We start from the raw sequence: 26,720 nt of genomic DNA, 5'->3' as shown, positions 1-26,720 counted from the left end.
TCACTGCCCTCACTATTGTTATCACTCCCATTTTAAAAGATTCAAAATCCCATCCACTTAATTCACAAAAATTAAGACTCTTTTGCTCTCACAGTAAAAATGGTGAGATAAGGAAGAGTTTTTGTAGCTGTCCTGAGGAAGTTTCAGTAAGGAAACAGAAAGATTTATAGGGTAACACACTTTCTGGTGAAAATGGCCGTGCATTTAAATTATAAGAAATTATACTATGCAGATTTTAATTTTCTGATGTAACCCTGTTCTTAAAAAATTCAAATCCAACAAGATAGTAACATTGCCATTTCTGTATGGGCTGTCAATCTTGAGTCTTCACATTATAAATGTGAAATTATTAGGATGGCTAATGTCAGTATGTACTGATTCAGATCCCCATCCTTTCTCAACAGATAAGAAGTAAACAAGCATAATGAGCAGTTATTGAGAACTTTTGGTCAACTAAGGGAGAATAATGTGCATTTTTTTTTCCATCAAAGTTTATTTTAGAGTACAGAACTTTTTTTTAATCGCATAGGGTCACAGCTTCTTTTTGAAAATTTCTATTTCCAGATGCCCTCCCTTCCTCATTTCCTCCTTTCCTTCACTCCCCCCATGCCAACACAAAAGAATTGAGACTACTAACAGAATTCTTTTTTTCTCTCTCTCTCTTTCACACCAGATGCAACTCCAGTAGTACCTTCTCGGGCAGCAACTCCAAGATCTGTAAGAAATAAGTCGCATGAAGGAATTACAAATTCTGTAATGCCTGAATGTAAGAATCCTTTCAAGTTAATGATTGGATCATCCAATGCCATGGGAAGGCTATATGTACAAGAACTGCCTGGAAGCCAGCAACAAGAACTCCACCCCATCTACCCCCGGCAGAGACTGGGCAGCAGTGAACATGGACAGAAATCTCCATTCCGTGGCAGCCATGGAGGCCTCCCCAGCCCAGCATCGTCAGGTTCCCAGATATATGGAGATGGCTCAATCTCTCCAAGGACTGACCCACTTGGAAGCCCTGATGTTTTCCCAAGAAATAATCCTGGTTTTCATGGAGCTCCCAATTCTAGTCCTATTCATCTAAATAGGACTCCTCTTTCTCCACCTTCAGTAATGCTACACGGTTCTCCCGTACAGTCATCCTGTGCAATGGCTGGAAGGACTAATATACCTCTTTCCCCAACCTTGACTACAAAGAGTCCAGTAATGAAAAAACCAATGTGTAATTTTTCAACTAATATGGAAATACCACGAGCAATGTTCCACCACAAACCACCCCAAGGCCCACCTCCCCCTCCTCCACCTTCTTGTGCTCTTCAGAAAAAGCCATTAACATCCGAGAAAGATCCACTTGGCATTCTTGACCCTATTCCCAGTAAACCGGTGAATCAGAACCCTGTTATCATTAATCCAACTAGTTTCCATTCAAATGTCCACTCTCAGGTACCTGTGATGAATGTAAGCATGCCTCCTGCTGTTGTTCCTTTGCCAAGTAATCTCCCTTTGCCAACCGTAAAACCTGGTCATATGAATCATGGGAGTCATATACAAAGAGTTCAGCATTCAGCTTCAACCTCCCTGTCCCCTTCTCCAGTGACATCCCCAGTGCACATGATGGGGACTGGAATTGGAAGGATTGAGGCATCGCCCCAAAGATCACGCTCATCTTCCACATCATCAGATCACGGAAATTTCATGATGCCACCTCTAGGACCCCAGGCCACTTGTAGTGGTATTAAGGTTCCACCCAGGTCACCAAGGTCAACAATAGGGTCCCCAAGGCCATCAATGCCATCAAGCCCTTCTACCAAGTCCGATGGACACCATCAGTACAAGGATATCCCTAACCCATTAATTGCTGGAATGAGTAATGTACTAAATTCCCCAAGCAGTGCAGCTTTTCCGACTGCATCTGCCGGAAGTGGTTCCATAAAGAGTCAGCCTGGTTTGCTGGGAATGCCTTTAAATCAGATCTTGAACCAGCACAATGCTGCCTCCTTTCCAGCAAGTAGTTTACTCTCAGCAGCAGCCAAAGCACAGCTAGCAAATCAAAACAAACTTGCTGGTAACAACTGTAGCAGCAGTAGCAATTCTGGAGCTGTTGCTGGCAGTGGCAACACTGAAGGACATAGCACTTTAAACACCATGTTCACTCCTACTGCCAACATGCTTCTCCCAACAGGGGAAGGGCAAAGTGGTCGAGCAGCACTAAGAGATAAGCTGATGTCTCAGCAAAAAGACTCATTGCGGAAAAGAAAACAGCCACCTACCACAGTGTTGAGTTTGCTCAGACAGTCTCAAATGGATAGTTCTGCAGTTCCTAAACCTGGACCCGACTTGCTAAGAAAGCAGGGTCAGGGTTCATTTCCCATCAGTTCAATGTCTCAGTTACTACAGTCTATGAGTTGTCAAAGCTCTCACTTGAGTAGCAATAGTACCCCGGGTTGTGGGGGCTCAAATACTGCTTTGCCTTGCTCTGCTAACCAGCTGCATTTTACAGATCCCAATATGAACTCCAGTGCTCTTCAGAATTCACTGACACAGAACATACCTTTGAGAGGGGAAGCCGTGCACTGCCACAATGCAAACACTAACTTTGTTCACAGTAACAGCCCAGTCCCAAACCACCATCTTGCAGGTTTAATAAATCAGATTCAGGCTAGCGGGAACTGTGGGATGCTCAGTCAGTCGGGCATGGCTTTAGGAAATTCATTACATCCCAATCCACCTCAGTCAAGAATTTCAACGTCCTCCACTCCAGTGATACCAAACAGCATTGTTAGCAGCTATAATCAAACAAGTTCTGAAGCAGGTATGGTTTTATTAGAAAAAAGTACCCCAAGGTACTAAACTTTTCTACGTTTTTTAAAATTTGTACCAAAATATTTATTATGATAAGAAATGATCCTTTCCCCATTGTGAAATTGTCATCATTTCTTTAGTATTTATAATTTTATTTACAGAATGCTAGGGATTTGTCTAATAGAAAAAATAACAACCAAGGGGATTCCATGTGTTTCCGTTACTTGTTGTCAATCTGTCATTTTGAATTTTGTTTGACTTTCGGTTGGTTGTATAACCATTGGACTCTAAACTACAAAAGAAGCCATAGAAGGCAGGGTTTCCTGGTTCATGAGACATGTACTCGGTCTATGCCAATAGAAAAGCCGTTTCCCCTAGCTTTTGTTTGTATTCAGGTAAATGATGCTCATCTTGGAAAACCCAAAAAGGCAAAAATAAACAGAATTTTTGTTCTTGCTGCTGACCAGAAATAGGTAAATGGATAGGAAAGGTAACTAGAAGTTGTATGAAGTAGAAAGCTGCCTTCTAATGTGTTTTCTTATCCTAGTTTGCTATCCTTTATTATTATTTGTTGAGAAAATTCAAAAATGGATATTGGCTACTCCCTTTTAAAAAAAAAAGATAATAATTTAAGTTTTCTAATAAAAAAGGCTTGAAAACCTGATTTCCAGAATTTTTGATCTTGAAATTATTTTACAGTTTTCTTGTAGAATTTAGCCATTATTTTTACCATTGACATTAAGGTTTTGAACCCAAATTTATTATATCTCTTCATCCACTATAATGAAGGAGACCAATTTATTTAAAAGTAGACACATTAGAAAGAACTGTGTTTTGTGCAATAGGGTCATCAGAAATTGTTATAAAAATCAGTAAAGAAGCACTAAAGAGGTAAATTCATGGAGACATCAGGAAATTTCACCATGGAAGTATTTCAGAAAGAATACCCAAAACCCAACACTAATGGTTTGAGAGATTTGTAGGAAATGACAGGGAGGAAACAAAAGATAATTGTAGAGACAATATTGTTCAGATATGAATACAACGGGCTTTGAAAACCAGATTGCTACTGGAAATGAGAAAACTGCTGAGGCTTTTAATAACAAGACATTGTTTGGATATGTATAGACTGTATTATACCGTCATGCTGGAAAAGCATTAGAACCTACATGTCTCTGTTGCTGGTAGTAACATTGAGTGTTTTCCTTCCTGGCATCACTTCTTTACACCTGCCATCCTCCACAACTTGTGCTGTTTTATGTTTTGGTGTCAGTATTTAATGAACTGTTCATTGACCTCTTGTGTTAAAAAGAATATAAGGTGGAGAAGATAATTGAAGTGATTAGTGCCTTCTAGATATTCTTAGTCTAAAGAATCTCATGAAACTATTTTTTATGTGTTTAACAGGATACTTGTTCCAAAGGGGCTTCCAACTTTTCAATGACTCATATACCTTTTTAAATAATTCCACAAAAGTGAAAATTTAACCTTATGCTTTTAGCAGATGAAAGTGACATGAAATCAGTAACTATTTTAAAATATACCATATTTATTAAGCATGCCTTCAATCATTTAGATGAGACATTATTAGTCTCATTGTATTATATATCTTTACGTTTTGATACCCCTTACCTCAACTTACTTTGTTTCAGGTCTGAGTTAATATTGCAAAGTGTATATATTTTATTAATGATGTATTTCAATTCATCCATAATGGAAAAGACCAACATTTATTTATATTTTTGTTTCTTCTGAATGTTCAGTTTAGACTTATTTTATACAGTCTCGGACATGTATTTTCTTGTTCCATGAACCTCTGTAAAGCATCAGATCTGGATTGCCAGTGCTGGGAGTGTCAAACACAGGTTGAAAATTTATTAATCTAAGAAAAGTGTTAGCATATAAATAGCTAAATTGTACAAGAATAAATGTCTAGTAATGATATGGATTTGACCAATCATGTGTAAGCTAACAGAAAGCATATACTTTGATAAAAAATCTAGGTCAGTAAGAAGTTTTAAAATATTAAACCTAATAAAATTAAATACTAATTAAAGTACATAGATCTGATGTGCAGCTGGTTGTGAAAATGGGTAGATTTACTAATTACTGTAACTCTTTTGATGAGCTGAATATTGAAAACGTCTCTAATTCCATGTTTCTTTTTGATGCACAGTAAACTGTGTCAACTGAATGCACTGTCGTTATAATTGCTTAGCCTAAATATTTATTTGCACTGACATTTATTCATCCATGAAATAAGTAGCAAGGCTGGGCATGCAGAGTGAGCTAGCAGGTGGCAGTCACAGCTATCCCTATAATCTCTGCTACATAGCCCTAGCATACCAATAAGACATTGGAAGAAAAATACATTTTACTCTTAAAATGTTGCTTAAAGCTATCATAGCTATCGAGTACTTATGACGTGCCAAGTGATTTACCTATGTTCTTTCTAATCTGTGTAGTTCTCTAAAGTATAAGGTATTATTGCCCCCATTTTACACATGAGTAACTGAACTTCAGAGAATTTAAATAATTGACCAAACTCGTGCATAACTGAATTAAAATTTGAACTCAGGTTCATCTGATCGTAAAATCCATTTTCTTCCCAGCTGTGTAAGTTCTTCATCTAAAAACTTCAGTACTCAAAAAAACTTTGAATGTTTCACTTTCAAAATTTTTAAAAATACCCAACAGGTAATACATTAAAACACATCAGTGCATGTTACAAGCCACATTTGTAAACTTTTGATGCACTTTTAGACAAAGGTCAGTGATTTTTGCCTTCTCTCCGTACTCTGATGCTAGGATGTTGTGTCAACACAGATGAAATGTCCAAACTGTCAAGAGAACTGCCCCTCATTTGTGAGTCACATTTGTTGACCTTCATTTTAATGAATTTGTATCACCTCATTCAATCAGATAAGAATGGGTTTCCTACTGGGCGATGTGTCAGTAGACCTTTGAAGGAGGCACCTATGCAGATGCTAGCTCTGCCCTTCCGAGCATGACAACACAGTGAAGGTGAAAGAAACCCACAGGTAACATAGTGCTACTCTTCTCTCTGGTAACGGAGCCCGGACAGAACTCAAGTAACCTGCTTAATCCAGTGCCTTTTCCACTCTCCTAAGCAACTCAAAAATGTTACAGTAAGACTTTAAGAGGAGAAATCACTCGCTCTGAGAACACTTAATTTGATTGGTTATTTATTGTCAGAAACTTATTTTAAAGAGAGTTTTTCTATTATAAACAACCCGGATACTGATTTTTTTAGGCCTACATGTGGATTCCATGGGAAACATTTAAAAATGTATCACATCTCAAATATGGGAATTGGAGGCTGAGATAAAAAAAAATCAGGTAAAAGATATAAAATGCTTAGAAAATATTTCTAAAATTTAAGACTATGCAAGGTTTTATTAATTCTATTAGCAGTTTTGAAATTGCCTTTCCATTAAAGCTCTCTGAACACTTTGCATCGTAAAGTTTACAGGTTTCTATTCACTTTCTGGATTTCAAATTACAAGTAAAGCTTAGTATCTCCATGTAACAGATTTAGAAAATGACCAGTAGGATCCTTGCTGACATTCCTCAAGTTGTAAAGCCAAGCCTGGCTGGGTCTGGCAAACCAAACCCCAAAGTTCCTGATTCTCAGTTCAAATACTCAAACTGTTGAATGCAGGTATGTTCTGAAATCCATCAGTAGTGTCCATTTAAAGCAACTTTCCATTTATGAAGAGAGCCAAGTTTCAGCATTTAAATGGTTCCAGCACATGTCCTGTGGGGTTTTGGTTCAGGGAGGAATCCCAAATCAGGTGCCCTTGACTGGCAAATGTTATCAGGCCTGTGCCTCCTCAGTTTTCTGACCGCTGTGGCCATAGAACAAGATCACACACGCCAGTAACCCTGGCCTCTGCAGAGGACCAAGTCCTGTCAGTGTCCCTGGGACAGCTTATCCCTTCCGTAGCCCTGTGGTTTTTCACAATTTCGAAGAAGCAAAAAGATTGGGACTACTCTGCTAACCAACTTAATAACAACCTTACCTTCTCCAATGTGATAGTCATTAAATACAACTTTTTCACTTCAAAACCCCTTTTATATTCTCTTTTTTTTTCTAGTAAAAAACATTTAATCAACTCTTCTAAACACAGGAAAATAGAATCCTCTGAAGAGGAAGAGTATGAGTTTGTACCAGAAGAGAAAATAATTCATTTATTTGCCTTAACTCTTAAAGAGATACACTGACTAACAAGAATATAAATAAACCTATGAATAAATATATGTTCACGGATATTTATATATATTTTTTAAAAACTCTGGAAAAGAAAGTGTTTTTTCTTTCAGCACAAAAAGCATGTGATTGAAACTCAGTACAGCCATTGATATGGTAGGTATAAGAAAATGAAATAGAGACCACAAAAGAACACTTTAGGTAAAAGACTGCAAAGCAATGAGCTTGGTGTTATGTTCTATGTATTTATTTATTCTCAGAACATGCCAGTAAAGAAAATAAAGGGAAACTGTCATTCCCTACCTTTGAAGTTACAGGTGCAAAGAGAATATGGGATAAAAATGTTCACGGATGGATTGTACTATGTAAGTTATTAGCCCTCTCAGGATACGTGACGTTTGTGTGGAAATAATCTTCTAGTCTTACAGAGACTAATGTAGAGTGAAGAAGGGCAAAGGCTCCTTTAAGGTTGTGAATGAATTACTAATAGTTGCTATTGACAGTATTTGCAACCAAACATTAAATGCCTAGAATTTATCCCTCCTCTGATGCACAAGGCTTCCAGGTTAAAAGTTGCCTTCTGCTTTGTTTTTTAGCCAATACCAAAACTCTATTAAATTCTTGATTGTGTGATAAAAATCTATGTCTGTTCTTTCAGTTAAGTTTTTGCAAAATGAGCCATTTCTTCTTTGCTGTAAGATATTTTTACAACAATGTCTTGCTGTTTAAGAAGGTTTCCTATTATCAGGGTTACACCACTTGTTTGTTTACATATTCGAGGCTTAATGTTTCCTTGTGTACAAAAGAAGGACTTAAAATATGTTTGACTTTAGACATTGAGTCTGTATAATCAAAGGTGAAGACAGAACTCAGAGTGGTGTGATATGTTTGCTGATTCAATGATCTATTTTGTTCCTTTCAAGAAATAAATTGTCCCAGTGTGCAAATTGGGAGAATTTTATTCCATTGCAATACACTAAACTCACTTATGAAGTCACTAGAAATCCTTCAGTTCTCTAGGACATGCCTAAGCTATTATTTACTAAAATCAAGTGGTCTGAAAACACTGATGCAGCTTCTAAAAGTACCCAATTCTAGGCAGTGATGTTCACTCTACACAAATTTGACTCATTAAAAATAATGCTTAAAAATATTCCTGTGGTATCATCAAAATAGATTTCATTTCCACATGCATGTAGTACTAGATAAATCTTAGTGCTCTTCCTTTATAGGAACTTACATCAAACAGCATTAATGCCAGTCAAGCAAAGAGTAGACTAAAAGTTATTTTGTAAGAATTATACTTGCAAATTCAAAGTAACAGCTCACCTTTCTACAGATTAAAAATGGAACAACAGAAGTGTGAAGGAGTTGCTGAGCTACTCCTCGGTGAGAGCTAGTCCAGGAAATTTCAAAATATCTGTACAAGACCCATGGGTACAGGTACAAGGGAGAGTATTTATCATAGATAACCTAGGGCAGAGCTCCTGTGCTCTACAACTCCACAGGGACACCTCTTCTGACAAACATGCTTCCTGGAGCACAGCTCCACAAACCACTCCCCACAAAGTTGAGCAACTCAGAGGCCTGACTCCAAAGCAATGTTTTCAGCCTTTTGGTACTTCTTCCTTCCTACAGTAAGAAATTAACTTGCATTATAATCCACTAGATATATGTTTTTAATTTATAACAAAAGTTTCCAAAAATAAAACAATTATATGTGATGCACTCTGATCTTTTTGATCCCATGCTATCTTATCCTGTCTTATTCTATTTCTTTCTTTTTTTTTTCTCTAAGACAGTCATGGCCCACTGAAATGATTTTATCACCTACTAACATGACCTAGCACTCATATATATAAACTGGCAGAAACAGTTTGCACAAAATAGTGCCCTAGATATACAATGTATTCTTTTGTTTTTCTATTTCATTTATCAAAATATACTGGTTGGGGCACACTAAGTTGGTTTTGCAGCCCCAAATAGGTCTAAACTGTCTTAGAATATTCATGAGGTAATTAACTCAACAAATATTTATTGAGCACCTAGTATGTGCTAAGCACTGTTTTAGCACTGCAGATAAAGTAGTATACAATGGAAGGACACAAAGTTAACTGTATTTATAACTTAGAAACTCAGTTTACTCTGCTCATTAAACAAAATAAGGAGATAAAACTTCTGAATGGAATATTGAAACATTTTAAGTGTTACTCTACACTCATATTCAGAGAGCAGAAATCCCACCAAGCAAGGGATTTAACCTCTTTTCTCAAAATTGGTTTCCTTACAATAAAAATTTTTATCATGTGATAAAAAGCATTTCTAAAAATAAACCAAAACTTTGTTACTTGAAACATCTCAAGCATTTTTGCATTTACTCCAACAGTTTAAGAGTAATTCTGTGTTAAGGAAACAAATGATCAGTAACACACACACACACACACACACACACACACACACACAAATTCACTTTTTTTTTTTTTTTGCCTGACACCATTACCACCACAAGACTGATCTTGATACAGTCATGACTCAAACTTCATATTCTAGTATTCAAGCATCCCTTCCACTTCTTTTCTTCCTCCCCACCAGGTTGGCCCTGTTAAGGATGGAGAGCATTTCATTAGACACTCCCATTGATCCCTTACCCCCAATTCTTCTCTAAATGCTTTGGTTTGGGGTCCCCCTCCCTCCCTTCCTTTTACAGAGCAAATAGCCATCAGTCCCTAGGTCTTCCTGCCTACTTCTGCTAAAAGAATGCTAGGAATTTACATCAGGATCCAAAGCACAAAGATAGAAATTGATATATTTTTATAAATACATATACAATGCAATTACTAAGGCTTGGGAAAATAATGTCTTGTTGGAAGATCTAGACTTTTCATACAAGTTATCTTTCTATTTATTTTTTAAATTAATCCTTTAAGTATAGAGGAAAAAATTTTACTATTTCCATAGGATTGAAAAGTGAATTATATTTTATTAGACTCACTAGGGCATGATGTTTCCTCTTGTTTCTACAAGCATTCATTTTTATTAAGGATTACCATTGACCTTGTTTGCATTTAAAGTACACTTGCCAAAGCAAATTATAAAGGTCAAATGGTGAAGGCATATCTTTTATATGAATCATCTCTTAGGCTCTTAAATTTTTATAGATAAAAATCAGTATTTGGGCATATTAACTTTGAAAAAATTTTCTAGCATAAAGTAGTGTTTATTCAAAATTGGGGATATAGATCAAATGGGTATAATGACATTTTAAAAGCCCTTTATTGGTCCATTTGGTATAAGTTTTATGCCATCTCTTGTGTGTATACAAAGACATGTACAATAATATTAATACTTAAGAGCCGACCATAGAAGAGTTTAGCATAATGTAAACAATGACTTTCCTTAAAGAATATTGGTGACAAGAGAAATAAATCTAAAGCGGTAGATATTACCTTTGTTCTAAAAAGCAAAAAAAAAAAAAAAAAATTTAAATGAAGCAGAAAAAACATCTCAAGAATGAAACTAGTAATAATAGGAAAATATCCTTTAAAAACCTTTAAAAATTTTACTGGTGCTACTTCTGTGTGTACACACACATATACATACACTCACACACGTCATAAATCATATGTGTATGCAAAGAGTACTGTTTACATCTGGAAATCTACCCCACTGGGAAGGTTAACAGTGTCAATTCCTGATTGTCCCAGTTTATCTCAATCTCTGATTGGGTGTCTAGGCACGTGACCTCACTCCAGGAAAGTTTATTTGGGTGACTTTTCAGTCTCATCTCCTACTTCATTAAAAGCAACAGAGACAATGAGAAAAAGAATTTGTGCCAGTTCATGGTGCTGCTGGCTGGTGTGAAATAATCTTTTTTTTTCAGTTAAAGGACTTCTCCAACTTACTAACTTGTTCCAGGCTCCAGATGCCATTTGGCTATTTAACTGTTTATTGTTTAGTGAATAGTTTGCTTTTTAAAAGAACTTAGTAACTGCCCCTTTCATTAGTTTAAGTACAAAACATCTTGGCTGGGAAAAAAAAAATTCATCTTTAAGAAAACATTTTTTTTCCATGTGCTTCCAGAGACCATATGGTTTTTATGCAGAACTGTGAAGTAGGTTTGCCAGAGAGTGCCTATTAAGCAGATTAAGCAGCTCAGAAATAAGCAATCTCCAATTTCACTCCAGATATAAAAATTCAGGGTCTTCTTTGGATGACCCCAAGCATTTCTGAGTGACTTTAAGAACTAACTCAGAATACTTTGGAATGTGCCTCTTCCTCTGTAAGGTGATTTTAACTCCCTGGACCACGTGAGAGTCTAAAGTAACTTGTCACCTTCCAACCATCTCCTTTCCTGTCCCTGACCTCCTGGCTCTGGACCAATACTGAAATCAGTTTTTACTTTATCCACAAATGGATGGTATCCTCTCCCTTACTTCCCATACACACATGCCACACACACAGCATCAAAAGCTCTGATTTCTAGACGTTGAATGCCGGTTTTATGTTCTTAATAGATTCATTGAACCAACATTTTTGGAATGTCAACCGTGTGTTAGAGACCATGTTAGGTCTCAGAAATAAGAAGTGATCCTTGCCTTTAATGGTTTAGAAAGATAATTTCAAATTTCTGTGCTGCTTGTCTAAGGCAATAGGTTTAACCATGGTGGGAGGGGAGGTGTGTGTGGAAAAGCAGCATACAATATTTTTGGCCAGTTTCTTTGTTTTCAGGATATGTACCTCCAAGTACTTTATTATCCTCCATGCACTTCATTATCGCCTTCTCTTTTTTTCTAATGACCTTGTTTGTATCTCCTTTTCCAGTTTCAAATCCCAGATCAAATGTTACCATTGCTTCGTTTACCCTCACACCTTTAGTTTTCCAATTGTCCCTTTGTTGTATATCCGTCAAATCTCTTAGCATATTGCATTATAGTTACACTAGCTCTGTGAACAGAGCTTTAACATTTCTGATTCATATAAGCTCCCAATAAATGTGTATCGAAAGAGGAAAAAGAAAGACAGGGAGATTTGTGTGTTTATCACTTTTCCTATACAATGAGTTCCTGCAGGAAAGGGCAGGGAGCTGTTTTTGTGGTTGTTTTATATCACCATTTCTATCCTTTTATTTAACAGAGCCTTCCTGCTCATTGTTGAAAGTTAGAGAAAATAAAAAATAGGGCTTGATCCACATATTACCCTTAAGAAGCTTGGGATGTCCACAACCTTCTTGTTTGTAATATTTTCTTTATTGTCATTCCTCAAGAGCAACCATACTTTCTTTATTGTCATTCCTCAAGAATACTTATATGAAGAACTTTTAGAATAATGTCCCCAAATGGCTCCTAAATGTAGATGTTTCTCTCTTAAAAAACAAGACAAAAATATTAATAATGGTAAACTCTAAGGAAACCCTACATCTATAATGCCTTGCTAGAGTATTTTGAAAATGTGCTCTGGTTGTGGTTAAAAGAACAGTGATCTATACATTTAAATATGTCATTATTGGTTAGCAGACGGGAAAAAATGGCCACAGATAGCAATTACCAAGTAAATAAGAGTTGTTATTGGCTTGTTTAAAAAGATGGTTTCAAAATGCAAATAAAGCACATTTTTTGCCACTTACAGAAATAGGAAGCTTTACGAAGCAATGAAATGCTTAAGGTGTTGACTGTTTTGTTACAAAGCTGAATTAACATTTAAAGGATTGTATACCATATGCCTCCTTCAGCATTTGATATGTTCTTACTCTACTCATTGTGCACATAGTCATTGTCTTGTGATAAAGGTTTATAAATATTTATATATTTTTAAACAGATTTTTTATAAATCTCATTCTTTAAATGAAACACTGAAAACTTAAAAAAAAGACAGACATGACAGCTGGGAAAAATTGCAAAGTCATGCAATATAGAGATATTCTATAAGGTGTGTTGGATATACTGATTTATACTTACTACTATTACTACATCACCACTACTAACCGCAGCTACTAATGTAAATAATAATGCTGACAATGATAACTCCGTTTATTTGTGTAGACTTTTAGACATTACAAGCCTGTCACTGACCTGTTTTTGATTCTCACAACAATCATGCCAGTTTTTCCTAAGGAAAATTCAAAGGTAGCAAAGTATCATATGCAGGAAGATGTTCATCCCTGTGTTATATACGATGATAAAAGTATAAATACCAAACTTTATCACAATAGGTCAACAAATATGAACAATCCATAGACTACAAGGTTAAAAATATTCATGCAAACGTCCATATACCAAAAAGGAAAAATTCTTGTGTTATTCCATTAGAAGAAAACAAGAAGCATATAAAATTTGTAGTACTATTACAACTATGGAAACATTTCTGCGTATATGTATTTATACAAGGTCTCAATGGTAACATGGTCAAATATAAAGTTTTTGATGGCATAGCACAGCAGTAAAGTGTTTGGATTATTTTAGATTTTCAGTAACACTAGTGTTGTTCATTATATCATATACATGTTACATAAGCCTGTAACAATAGTTGATGAATGCATATATTACATAATGCTTCTCTTTAGGGAAAGACCTTTTATGAAAACAATGATTGTAGGTTCCTTTTCAACAGAATGTGATTCTCACCCCATCTCTTGTGCATCTGGATCACCAGGGGTGATTTCAAAGGATACTACTGCTCAAGCTGTACCCTAAGAGACGAGATTTCAACTAGCCTGGGATAAGGCCCAGGCATTGTTTTTGTTTATTTGTTTGTTTGAAGTTCTCCAGGTAATTCTATTGTGCAGCTTGGATTGAGAACAACTAAAACGATTATAATAAGCAACTGAAATTTTATATTTTTAAATATTAAGTTCCTTGAATTTTCGTCTGAAGCATAAGACTTTCAAGATTAAGAATGCTATTTGGGTGATGGCATTTGGTCTGATTTAAGGAATCCTAAGTACAGAGTATCTTTATGCTATCAGTGACAAAAAAAAATTAAATGATAAAACATAGTGTTGGTGAGAAATGAACACTGCCATACCCTGTTTATGAAAATGTAACTTGAATGTGCATTGATCAACTTCACTGTAGGGCAGTGTGACAATATGTACTCAAAGCTTTAAAAATATGTAAACCCTTTTGTCCCTGGAATTCCACTTTTAAGAATTTATCCTTAGAAAATAACTGAGCATATTGGCAAAGATGAGTTAATAAGAATGTTTACCATAGTGTTGCTTACAACAGTAAAAGATTGTAAACAATCAGATATCCATGACTGTAGATTGATTAAATTTTGGTATATTCATACATGATAGTAGTAAAATGGCTCTAAAGTTAACACGACTTAACATGGAAAGATAGTCAAAACCTATCGATAAAAGAAAAAGGTTACAAAACAGCATGATTCTATTTTTGTTAAAATATGTAATATGTGTATATATGTCTGCATATGTATATACATACAGGTGGGAAAAGCCTGCAGAACTACACATTAAAATATTAATAGTTATCTCCATAGGTATTTTTTATTTTGTTTTATACTCTCATGTATATTCTAGGGGTTTTTTTTTTTTTCACTAAAAGGAAGGTAGTGTTATAAATAAAGACCAAAAACATTTTCTTAAATGAAAATATATTTTGAAAAATAAAGCCTTGTTACCTTTTTCTACCAGCTACAGCACAGATTGCCCTATCTTCATCACCTTGTCCACTTTGTGAAAAGCAAGCTATTTGACAGAATAGTTAGCTATTTCTTAATATTTTTTAATATTTCTAAACTTCTTCAATATACCTATTTTCAAAGTAGATGAGGAAGTATAGAGTTAAATTTAAGTGTTATTAAACAGTGCCAAATCATCTCTGATTACAATTAATCTGATCTAAATTCCCAAAGGTGGTGTGTAACAAATTAATTGAAATATACCTTAATGTATTTTTATGGGGTTGTCTTCTTTAACGTCCATAATTAATAAGTGTTTTTTCTTCTTCTTCTTCATTTTAGGCGGTTCAGGACCATCATCCTCCATAGCCATAGCTGGCACCAGCCACCCTGCCATCACAAAGACAACATCTGTTCTTCAAGACGGCGTCATAGTTACCACCGCAGCTGGAAACCCACTGCAGAGTCAGCTGCCTATTGGGAGTGATTTTCCTTATGTTGGCCAAGAGCACGCACTTCATTTTCCATCCAACAGCACTTCAAACAACCATCTTCCACACCCCTTGAACCCCAGCCTCCTCAGTTCTCTACCTATCTCTTTGCCAGTGAATCAACAGCATCTCCTAAACCAGAATCTATTAAATATCCTCCAGCCTTCAGCAGGAGAAGGCAAGTCTGAGATCAACCTCCACCCTTTAGGTTTTCTCAACCCGAATGTAAACGCTGCTTTAGCTTTTCTCTCCGGTGACATGGATGGGCAGGTATTGCAGCCTGTTCACTTTCAGCTCTTAGCAGCCCTGCTTCAGAACCAAGCCCAAGCAGCTGCCATGCTTCCCCTGCCATCTTTCAATCTGACCATCTCAGATCTTTTGCAACAGCAAAATACCCCTTTACCCTCATTAACACAGATGACAGCCCCACCAGACCATTTGCCAAGCAATCAGTCAGAGAACAGCCGAGCTGAGACCCTTTTAACCAGCCCCCTGGGGAACCCTTTACCGAGCTTTGCAGGCAGTGACACTACTTTTAACCCCCTGTTCCTCCCAGCTGTCACTGGGGCCTCAGGATTAATGGCCTTGAATCCCCAGCTGTTGGGAGGTGTCCTGAACTCAGCATCGGCCAACACCGCTAATCATCCAGAGGTTTCCATAGCAACTTCCTCCCAGGCAACCACTACCACAACCACTACATCATCAGCAGTGGCAGCACTGACTGTCTCAACACTTGGTGGGACAGCAGTGGTGTCAATGGCAGAAACATTGCTGAATATATCTAATAATGCTGGGAATACACCTGGTCCAGCTAAACTCAACAGTAACTCTGTGGTGCCACAGCTACTTAACCCTCTACTGGGGACAGGTCTGCTTGGTAAGTTAAATTTTTTCACAAATTTTTACAAAAGAAACGTTTTTCTAATTCTATTTTCTCCTTTTTAAAAACTCCATTTTGTCACACTATTTTTAAAAATGTTTTTGTTATGTCACAGCTTGCTTAAGGAACTAAATATAATAACACCCACACACACCCATAGTTATACAAACATGAAAATGACTTTTTCCTCTTCCCCTATTCTAGCAGTACTGAATAACATTTTAATCTGCTTTCTCTGATCTTCTAATTCTGATGCCACTTAAACTTAACCTACCTATCATTCTCTTAAGCCAAGTAGAGTCTTATTTTCCAAACAATAAAGCACAGGCCCATCATAAAAATAACTCTTATTTGAATTTTAGTTGGTGTGGCATCACAGGGTTAGTATGAGCAGCTGCACTGTGGATGGAAACTGTTTGAGGAAGTGTTTCTTCCAGGTGACCCCTACATAAACAAAAGTAAATGCTTATCCAGCAAAATAAGAAACAAGGCATAAAAACATCCAAAGATAAATTTTGCTCAAGTTCAAGGAAACAGACAGTCTCAATAGCTGCTGTTAGATTTCCTCAGCCAGTATAATTCCTTAGAACTTTGTGGCTTAAAAACAAAATTCTTCACGTATATTATTCTATCGCAAAAAAGTTAGAAAATAATGCAAGTATATCCAACTGACTGATGCAGATAGCTGTAATATTAAGTGCAGAGATCTATCCAGAAAGTCTGGAAAGAGGCACATACACATAACACTGTCAAAAGGGCATCTGCAGTACCTAAAAATTAATAATAATGTTTCCAGATTTTATGGACACCTTTAGAATATAGTTTACTAATTTTATAGTTTAATAGTTGCTATAGTTTATTAGTTCTATTTGGTGTCAAAATCAATATTTAAATAACCTAAAATACATCACAGGTTTACATATTTCAAGTTACAAGACAATTTCAATGGCATTGTCTTCAAGATAATTTCAATGTAATTTTAAAACAAGTTAATTTTGAATTATGAATATGAACTTAGTTGTTGACTAATCCCATCTGATTTAATAATATTCATTTTTAATGATTATGGCAATGAATTCTTTTGTATTATTAGCTTTCTTTACAGTTTTAATTTTAGGTGACCAACCTTTTACTTAAAAACAATATACATATTCCTTGGCCAAATCTGATTTTATTTGGTGGTATTTATTGATGACTGTGGCATGAGAACTAAATTTTGTTAACAAGGCCTGATCAGATCCACTCATTTTAATAATTTGCTCAGATACTTATGATTACTAAAACATTTTACGATTAATTTCCACCTTTAGTTTTAGGTGCTCTAACAAAAATAATATCAAGGAGTTTATAACACTGAAGCTCAATCTATAATGATTGGCTAATGGATAGAGCAAAAACTAAGTAGTGTCTCCAGGACATAAAGTAAAAAAACTAATTACGAAAGATAAAATTAATAATAATAATACTCTCTGTTTACCACTTAGTAAGACATTGATGAGAAAAAGAGAAAAGAATGACCATGCCAAGTGCAGTTTTCAGTTTTTGTTTCAGGAATCCTCAGGTGCATAGATAGGCATAGGATCTCTGAAGAGTCACACTGACTTACATTTTATGTTTTTCAAACTATAGGTGACATGTCCTCAATAAACAATACATTGAATAACCATCAACTGACTCATCTGCAGTCGCTGTTAAACAACAATCAGATGTTTCCTCCAAATCAGCAGCCGCAGCAGCAACTTCTCCAGGGGTACCAGAACCTGCAAGCATTTCAAGGACAGCCCACAATTCCTTGCCCGGCTAACAGTAACCCTATGGCTTGTCTGTTTCAGAACTTTCAGGTACTCTCCTTCCCTGGGTTATTCAAATAGTAAACAATGTCTAGGTCTGTTAAAATACTTAACTGGGGGGAAGAGACAGAAAAAGGAGGTCATGTGCCCTCTCACATCCACTTACTATTATTTCCCAAGAATGACTATTGTTAAACATTCCAGTCTTTTGTGTGAAGGTTATTTTATTTTGACTGAGGCCTCTCAGTGGTCCTTTTGGAGTGGACAGTAAAAACTGATCATATGATCCTCTTAAACCCTTTGGTGGTTTCCACTGCTCTCCTGACTGAAATCTACATCTTTAACATGCCAACTTGGCCTGACTCTCCAGTCCTGCCCTCACCACTCTCCCTGGCTTCAGCCACATAGCCTTCCTTTACCTTTACAAGCTGAATACATTTCTGATAGATTAAGGATCTAGATGGTAAGAATGACACTTAATAAATATAAAAAGAAAATACAGATTTTTTTTAAATAATCTTGAGGCAGAGAAGTTTCTTTCAGTAAGTTACAAAATCAGGAGGTCAAAAAGAAAAGAAGTAATAAGGTTGAATACATAAAACTTTAAAATCTCCATATGATCAAGGGCATTTTAAACAAAGTTAAAGACAAGTGGCACCTGGCAGAAAATACTTGCATAATAATGGCAAGTAATCCACATTCATTACACAAAAAGAGCTCCTACGAATCAGGAAGAAAAAAGATAATTGATAATAGAAATAGAAATAGATAATAGAAAAATGAGCAATAGATATGAACAGAAAATGAAAAATAAATTATTAATGAACATATGAAAAGAGTAATCAGAGTTATACAAATTACAACACTCATGTGTCAATCAGATTGATTGATATTCCTTGCTGACTTTTAGAGATATTGTTGGTCTGATTGTATGCTGATACAGATTGTATGCTGATACAAATCCAGGTAACTTGACAGTTTATCAGTGTTTTTGTTTTAAGTTTCTTTTATTTATTTTGAGAGAGAGCCAACAGGGGAAGGACAGAGAGAAAGGGAGAGAGAATCCCAACCAAGCAGGCTCAGTGCTGTCAGCACAGAGCCCAACCTGGGGCTTGAACCCACAAACCGTGAGATCATGACCTGAGCTGAAACCAAGAGTCAGTCAGTTAACCAACTGAGCTACCCAGGTGCCCCTATCAGGTTTTTAAATATACCTATCCTTGGATATGCCTGGGTGGTTACCATCCCATATCCTTGGGATGCCCGGGTGGTTCAGTCAGTTAAGCGTTCAACTTTGGCTCAGGTCATGATCTTGTGGTTTGTGAGTGTGAGTCCTGCATTGAGCTCCCTGCTATCAGCACGGAGCCCACTTCAGATCCTCTGTCTCCCTCTTTCTCTCTCCCACTCCCACCCCCGCGCCCGTGCATGGTCTCTCTGTCTCAAAAATAAGCATTTTTCAAAAATAATGTAAAAAATAAATATACATACCCTATGACCCAGAAGTTCAACTTCTTTGTATCTATTTTAGAGAAATCTTCAAATGTGAACAAAAGGGCACATGCCAGAATGTTCATTACAATGTGATTTGTGGTGGCAAAAATTAGAAGCCACTTAAGTGTCTATCAGTAGGGAAATAATTAAATATATTATGGTATATCCATCTTTCTAGTACTTTAAAAGGTTTAGGTAGATTTATATAACTGATTTGAAAAGATCCACAAGATTGCAAGACTTCAATACTGTAGTATTATAGAACAATACTAAAGTACAAAACCATTTATGTGAAAGAAGGAAGGCAAGAAAGAAAATCAGCTATACACCTAAACACCTTAATGTATTAAAAATAAGTATCTGCAAGGATGCTCTCCAGCACTGATTACTTCTGAGAAAGGAAATGGGATCAGAGTGGGATGGGAAAGTCAGATTTGGGTGGGGAGTAGTGATAAAGAAAATTTTGTCTATTTTGACAATGAGAAAATGTTCATGTACATCTTGTGGAATAAAATAAATTTAGAAGGGAAGAGAAAGTGCTCAGCCATGTCACTGAGAATCTGAAACAAGCAGATAAAGCCTGAAGAGAATCCACTAGATTTAGGACATCACCAGTGATGATGGAATTCAGTTTTGGTGGGGTGATGGGAGCACAAGACAGATTGCAGTGGGTGGAGGGATGAAAAGGTTAGGATTAAAGAGTATGGATTACTCTTTCAAAAACGTGACTAGGAAGAACATAAGAGAAACAGACGTAGGTTGAATGCAAACTTTTAGAATATGGAAGCTATGCACATGGTTGTATGCTAAAGGAAAAAGAAAAATAAAAATGAAAAGTAGAAAAGATTGAACATAAGGAAGACAAGGGATAACAGATGAGGTAAGATCCCTGAGGAGTGCCTTGGGATCCAGAGCTTAAATGAAGGATTTACCTTCAGAGAGCAGAAGAGGGCTCCCTTACGCTGGGAAGCGGGGTAGGATTGGGGGCATAGATAGTTGCAGAGAAGTGTGTCCTGCCACGGGGCAGAGAGTAGCAGAATATAAGAACTATGAGAATTCTTAACCTTATGAACTCCATTTTCTCTGTTAAGTAAGGCTATCAGCTAAGAATAGTGCTAGAGATGGTAAGCAGCCAGCTTCAAGAAGTGGATGAAGATTTGAATGGCTGTGAAGGAGAATGGTACCTAACTAGAGGGTCACTGGATTGATGAGAACAATAAACCCCTAGCTGCAGTTGAACGCCCTGAATTCCTAGACAGATACTCAGCAACCTCACTGTGGATACAGATAAGCAGGCAGTGAAAATGATCCCAGATTGAGATTTTATCTGGTAGGTGTAGACAGGGGAAGAATAACAAGAGAGTGGTTGATAAGCTGATGGATCCCAGGTTCTGGTTAATGGAAAAGGATGTGAAGACAAGAAGGGAGAGATCATTGAGGGGAAAAATTGATGTGTCAAGGGTCTGAAGCAGCAATTCTTAAGTGGGGTTGGTGAAATTAGAATAACCTTGGGGACTTTTTCAAACTGCATCATCCTTCCTGTCCTGAACATGCATATTCTTACCTAGTGGGCATTCCCTCCCTTCATTTCTTCCCAATTAACAGTCACATCTATAGAGAGACATTGACACTGTTGACAGCAGAGGGGTGTCCCCCAGCCGGTAGCCAGGTAAGATTGAAGAATAGGTGTCACTGTTCTGAAACCTTCAAAAATAGTGTCATATCAGAAACATTTTGTTGTTATGAAAAGAGTATGATATATATATGTATATATATACATATATATATATGTGTATATATACATATATATGTGTATATATATATGTGTATATATACATATATATATGTGTATATATATATGTATATATATATATATGTGTATATATATGTAGAGAGAGAGAGAGAGACAGAGAGAGAGGGAGGGAGCTTCGTTGTATTTCAGTAGAAATATAAGTGAGTGAGAAATCCTTTTCAAAATTTGGTTCCCTTTGTAATTCGAGCAGTGCTGGTGATGGACTTGTTTCTCTCTTTGAATTCCAAGTTGCAAAACCTGTAATGACAGGTAAATAGGTGGAGTCATCACCTGAAAACAGTTTGTGTCCAACCACCTCACCTGTAACTTTGCTAAAGAATGTTTGGTAATGATGATTTCTTCTAAAAAAAAAATCTGTGAAATGATTTCAACCAAAGAAACGGGACCCAAATATGATCAGGACACAAGCTTTTGTAAACAGAGTGACTTTTTATTTCATGTTTGAGCCTTGCTCTTCCTTTATATTTCTTTCCTTGCTATGTTTGTTTGCATTTTGGCAAATCTTAAAAATACGGTCTTTCTCTTTGAGGTCTTTAAAGACTTTTCTCTCTCTCATTGCTTCCTGTCTGTTTCTTCAAGGTGAGAATGCAGGAAGATGCAGCTCTCCTAAACAAAAGAATAAGCACTCAGCCGGGGCTCACAGCTCTTCCTGAGAATCCAAACACCCCACTTCCACCTTTCCAAGATCCATCTTGTGAGTTGCAGCCAAGGATTGACTCATCTCTTGGTCAGCAGGTGAAGGACGGCCTCATCGTGGGCGGCCCAGGCGATGCTTCTGTGGATGCCATTTACAAAGCAGTGGTTGATGCAGCCAGCAAAGGAGTGCAGGCTGTCATCACCACTGCAGTCAACAGTACAACTCAGATCAGCCCCATTCCAGCTCTGAGTGCCATGAGTGCCTTCACTGCCTCGATTGGTGACCCATTAAGTCTCCCCAGTGCTGTCAGTGCAGTCATTCATGGACGAAACATGGGCAGTGTCGATCATGATGGTAGGCTGAGGAATGCAAGAGGGGCTCGGCTGCCCAGGAATCTGGACCATGGGAAGAACTCAAATGAAGGAGATGGGTTTGAATATTTCAAGTCAGCAAGTTGCCACACATCCAAAAAACAGTGGGATGGGGAGCAAAGCCCTGGAGGAGAGCGAAACAGGTGGAAGTGTGAGGAATTCTTAGATCATCCAGGCCATGTCCACAGTAGTCCTTGTCACGAAAGGTCCAACAATGTCTCCACACTGCCATTTCTGCCTGGGGAACAGCACCCGGTACTGTTACCACCAAGAAACTGTCAAGGGGATAAAATTCTGGAGGAAAATTTCAGGTATAATAACTACAAAAGAACTATGATGAGTTTTAAGGAGAGACTAGAGAACACTGTGGAAAGATGTGCACACATTAATGGGAACAGACCTCGACAGAGTCGGGGCTTTGGAGAGCTGCTGGGCACCACAAGGCAAGACCTGGTCCTAGAGGAGCAATCTCCAAGCTCCTCAAATAGTTTGGAAAATTCTCTAGTCAAAGACTACATCCATTACAATGGAGACTTTAATGCCAAAAGCATTAATGGGTGTGTGCCTAGCCCTTCAGACGCTAAGAGCATTAGTAGTGAAGATGACCTAAGGAATCCAGATTCCCCTTCTTCAAATGAGTTGATACATTATAGGCCAAGGACGTTCAATGTTGGCGACTTGGTCTGGGGCCAAATCAAAGGACTCACTTCTTGGCCTGGAAAATTAGTAAGAGAAGACGACGTTCACAATTCATGTCAACAAAGCCCCGAGGAAGGGAAGGTATACCAATCTTTATCCATTGTCAAATACTAACCTTTGCTCAGATGTCAATTGTTATTTTATGTTATCATCACTTTGGATTCTTTGGATTTGAAATTAGGATTCTTCATGACTCATTGAGGTCTCACAAACTTCTGGAGAATAAAATGAAGAGGGGATGGTTATAGTCACCAAAATGTCCTATCAAGGGGTGAGTTGTGAAGCATTCGTAGATTCCACAAGGGCCTGTAACCTAGAAACCAGATTTCCAGAGTTTTGTTAATTCTGCCTTCCTTCCCTGCATTTATCTAACTCTTCATTCCATACCCAGAGGATGAAGGCAAGTAGCAATGACTGGGAAAAAAATCTGGTGACCTTTGGAGTCCACGGGTGTGGCAGAGGTAGGGCAACAGGAAGTGCCAGGGGACAGCGTCTCCTCCATGTGCTCGCATGTGACACATACTGCTGAGGAGAGGGCCAAACCAGGGTGCAATTGCAGCCATTTCTGGAAGCCACAGGTAACGTCTGTGTTCAGAATGGTGTCTCCTTTCAGGAAAAGTTCTGGGCCTTTATAACATATGGAAATGTTTAACCCCACAGTCTGGTTCTACTTAACACAATCTGATCATATAAATTAAATGAAAACTTCTCCATGAAACTACCATTCAATTTAGAAGAAATTAGTAGGGGTCTTCTGGGTTTTACCCCCTCTCACAATGGTAGAATTGGCTCACGAGGCAAGAAATATGCAGAATGTTCAAAGCAGATAGAAAAATTTATATCTGACCAGGAGGAGATAATTATGCACATTCCCCACATGTAATGAAGAAACGTAATTTTTCATCTCCTTAGGAAATAAAAATTACTCTTACAAATATATATTATTCTCTTAAACAGTATATTATATAAAGCTATTTTCAACTCTGCTCAAACTTCCACTGGCACTTAGGTTTAATGGCAGGAAACCAAAAACATTTTTGCCAGCACAATAAAAAGATTGTCTTTCTCCAAATGACCAGGAGGTCCTTAAACCCGTTGCTTATAATGCCTAATATATACTTGTCAGGATATGCTCTGGGCATAATGTTTCTACGTTTGATAAGAAAATGAATTCCATACTCTTGTTCACAAAACATTTTATTCTCTAATCTCTCTGAGACCAGACAAAACATTCTTTAGGTTGATAAACCTAAATATTTTTGACAGTTTATTCAAAAAGTAATTAGAAACAGCAAAACTGGGCTTTTATAATATAAATGGACTGCTACAAATTTAAAATGTAGACGCTGAACTGTTTTACAATCTCTGTGCAATGAAACCACGTCTTTTTAGGTGCCATTTTACAAAAAGCTTAGCTAGAAAAAAGATTATGGCCTCCCTTTCCTGGAAACATTCTTCCTGTCCTAAATGCCTTGTCTAAATATCTCTTCATGTCCTCAGGAGAATAAAGGCATGTACTTTTAACACATTTCACATTAAACAATGGTCCTAATCTTCTGGTTAGTGTGTGTTTGCAAACTCCTGGGACTGAGTTGCTCACTAATGTTTGGGGAGATACACATTTAAAAAAATCATTATCTAAGAGTCCAAGAAACATTTATTTTGCTGCATTTGAATAAGCACCTGGTTTTCACTCGCTATGTTTATTGTAAGTGTTTAAAATATCCAGATTCTTCTTCCTTATTATAGGCAATAGATGAATTGCTAACAGGGAGCATAACATTTCTGTCAATTCAAATGTCCTTCCCCACTGCCTGACATTGTAAGTTGGCATTCTGACAACCTTAGTATGAAAACCTTGATATCATGATACGCTAAAAATATTTTTAGTGATTCACAAAAAATAATGTAAAGCATATATTTAGAGGTGCAAAATTGAAAACATATAATAAAATATTAATGATAACACATGAAATATTTATCTATCATTAAAAAGTAAGGTATAACAGCCTTAGAAGCTCTAGGGCACATAACATTTTTAAAAATCTCTGGTCTTTTCAGGACCTACCTCACTTTTGCACATTAAAAAAAAAACAAAACAAAGTGCTGTTTCACAAACACTGTTTTTTCTTCTATAGTTCACAAAACAAAGGAAGGGCTTCCTCATAGCTTATTTAATGATGCCCCCGAAAGCCAATGTTCTCAATGTATAAGACCAGGAAAGGCGAAATTTCAAACACAAGTCTGTCTGACTTCAAGCCAAATGGCCTTTCCTTGATGTCTTGATGATTCTGGTTCATCAAGAAAAAATTAAACTATGTTCAATATCTGTGTAAGACAAAGCATGATTCTATTTGAAAAGATTTCCAGTAAAACATTTTTAAAATGTGTACTCTTAGTCCGGTGAACAAACCAGTCATGATGTAAATTTTATTTACATAGAACCCCTTAGTCCTCAACAATGCTGGACAAATAAAGTCTTGTACATTAATAATCAGATTTCTGCTTTTAAAAAGATAAGCAATGCATTAGGTTTCCTTCTATATACTGTAGCAAAGGCTGACATTTTAATAAAGTCAAGAGAGAAAGATAGAGACGGACTCCATAAACAATTTGTTTATTATAGGAAAATCTAATTGATTCCACCTTGCTAATGTGGAATGTTAGGACCACATCCCCTAGTGTTTATCTTTGTAGTATCTCAGAAGAAAAGGTTAGGTAACCAATTTTCTTACACGTTATCATTTTAAACCTTCTTAGCTCCTCAGTTTTTCATACTATTTCCATGTCCACCAAAGTAAATTAATCCAAGATTCTGTCAGATCCCTCCAGATAAAGTATATGTTAACTCAAGTGTTAGAATAGATTTATTATCTTATCTCTCCCCACCCCCACATCCCACAAACCTATCATTTATTTTCTGTTGCAGTCTTTGTTCTCAGCAAACCACTTCAAATTCTTTTCAGAAGCAAGCAAAGTAAAAAGAAAAAAAAATTATGGTAATTAAGCTGGGCACCAATCTTGTTTTCAGGTTGTGTGGGTCCTCTCTGGACCAACAGATCAATGCTGTGACTGGAGCACTGATGTCTGCCTAGGGCTGAGATGTCCATGTTGTCCTTAAGTTGATACCTTAGCCAACTGTCATAGTAAATGACCTGGTCAGTTTATGGTCTTAGAAAGGCATTTTTAATCTTTGGTGGGATATTAAATGTAACAATTACTAATAATGCATTAGAACTGTTCAGCACTTTTTGAGATTGCTTCCTAAGAGGTTTTATTTCAAAACATCAAGTACTCTATAAACATAGTCTACAGAGAACTAGAGAGAAAGCCGAGTGTGGCAGAAAGAGGTATAGGCTTTGGGCATTCTCACATGAGCTTAATCCCAGGGTCGTCAGTTTCCTAAATGATGCTGGGTAGCTGTATTAATCACCCAAGCTGCAATCTCCTCACCCCCCAAGTGGGAATATCAGTTCCTACTCAAAATAATGTCTTAAGAATTAAATGAGATACCATAAGTAGATTATCCAACACTCAAATGAGGCTCAGTAAAAATTAGCCTCCTTGCCCATTTTTTTTTTCATCTCTTTGTTTGTGGTTTTTTTATTTTTGTTTTTGTTTTGTTGTTGTTGTTGTTTCATGTTAGACAACGTTATTAATTTGGATTTCACCACCGTGGAATTGTGGTAATTTGACTTTAGTTATTGTTTACCTATGCATTATCCATGAATAAAAGATTTACTAACCAGGTTGAGGGTGAGAGGATTATAATATATATGTTTAATGGATGAAATAGTTTATAACCATTTGTTAATCAAGTTCAGCACATCGCATACAAATTGGCGTATCGGATTACAAGTTGTTATTTGCTGTTCTTTTC

At 36.8% G+C, this 26,720-nt stretch overlaps 1 protein-coding gene and 1 long non-coding RNA gene across 11 annotated transcripts in view; one reads left to right on the top strand and one right to left on the bottom strand.

Moving 5' to 3' along the window:
- MBD5 (methyl-CpG binding domain protein 5) overlaps positions 1–26,720 on the top strand; it is a 443,648-nt gene that overhangs the window by 397,727 nt on the left and 19,201 nt on the right. For 9 of the 10 annotated variants that reach the window (XM_078451300.2, XM_060626406.3, XM_078451303.2 and 6 more), the window contains 4 exons: positions 674–2,809; positions 15,011–16,036; positions 17,669–17,880; positions 21,713–22,921. In XM_078451300.2, the coding sequence (XP_078307426.1) occupies positions 674–2,809; positions 15,011–16,036; positions 17,669–17,880; positions 21,713–22,921 (4,583 nt within the window). The remainder of the gene's footprint in view (positions 1–673; positions 2,810–15,010; positions 16,037–17,668; positions 17,881–21,712; positions 22,922–26,720) is intronic. The other variant, XM_078451306.2, reaches the window with a different exon arrangement.
- LOC132673662 (uncharacterized) lies at positions 9,537–15,755 on the bottom strand. The gene is made up of 5 exons (XR_009608147.1): positions 15,668–15,755; positions 14,933–15,058; positions 13,099–13,135; positions 12,227–12,392; positions 9,537–9,629 (listed from the first exon to the last, which is right to left on the bottom strand). It is a non-coding gene; the product is annotated as an uncharacterized LOC132673662 (long non-coding RNA).

This window comes from Panthera onca, chromosome C1 (assembly GCF_046562875.1).
Source record: "Panthera onca isolate mPanOnc1 chromosome C1, mPanOnc1 haplotype 2, whole genome shotgun sequence".
Classification (NCBI taxonomy): domain Eukaryota; kingdom Metazoa; phylum Chordata; class Mammalia; order Carnivora; family Felidae; genus Panthera; species Panthera onca.
The sequence above is the reverse complement of the archived record's forward strand: the minus strand, read 5'-3'. Positions and strand labels throughout refer to the sequence as shown.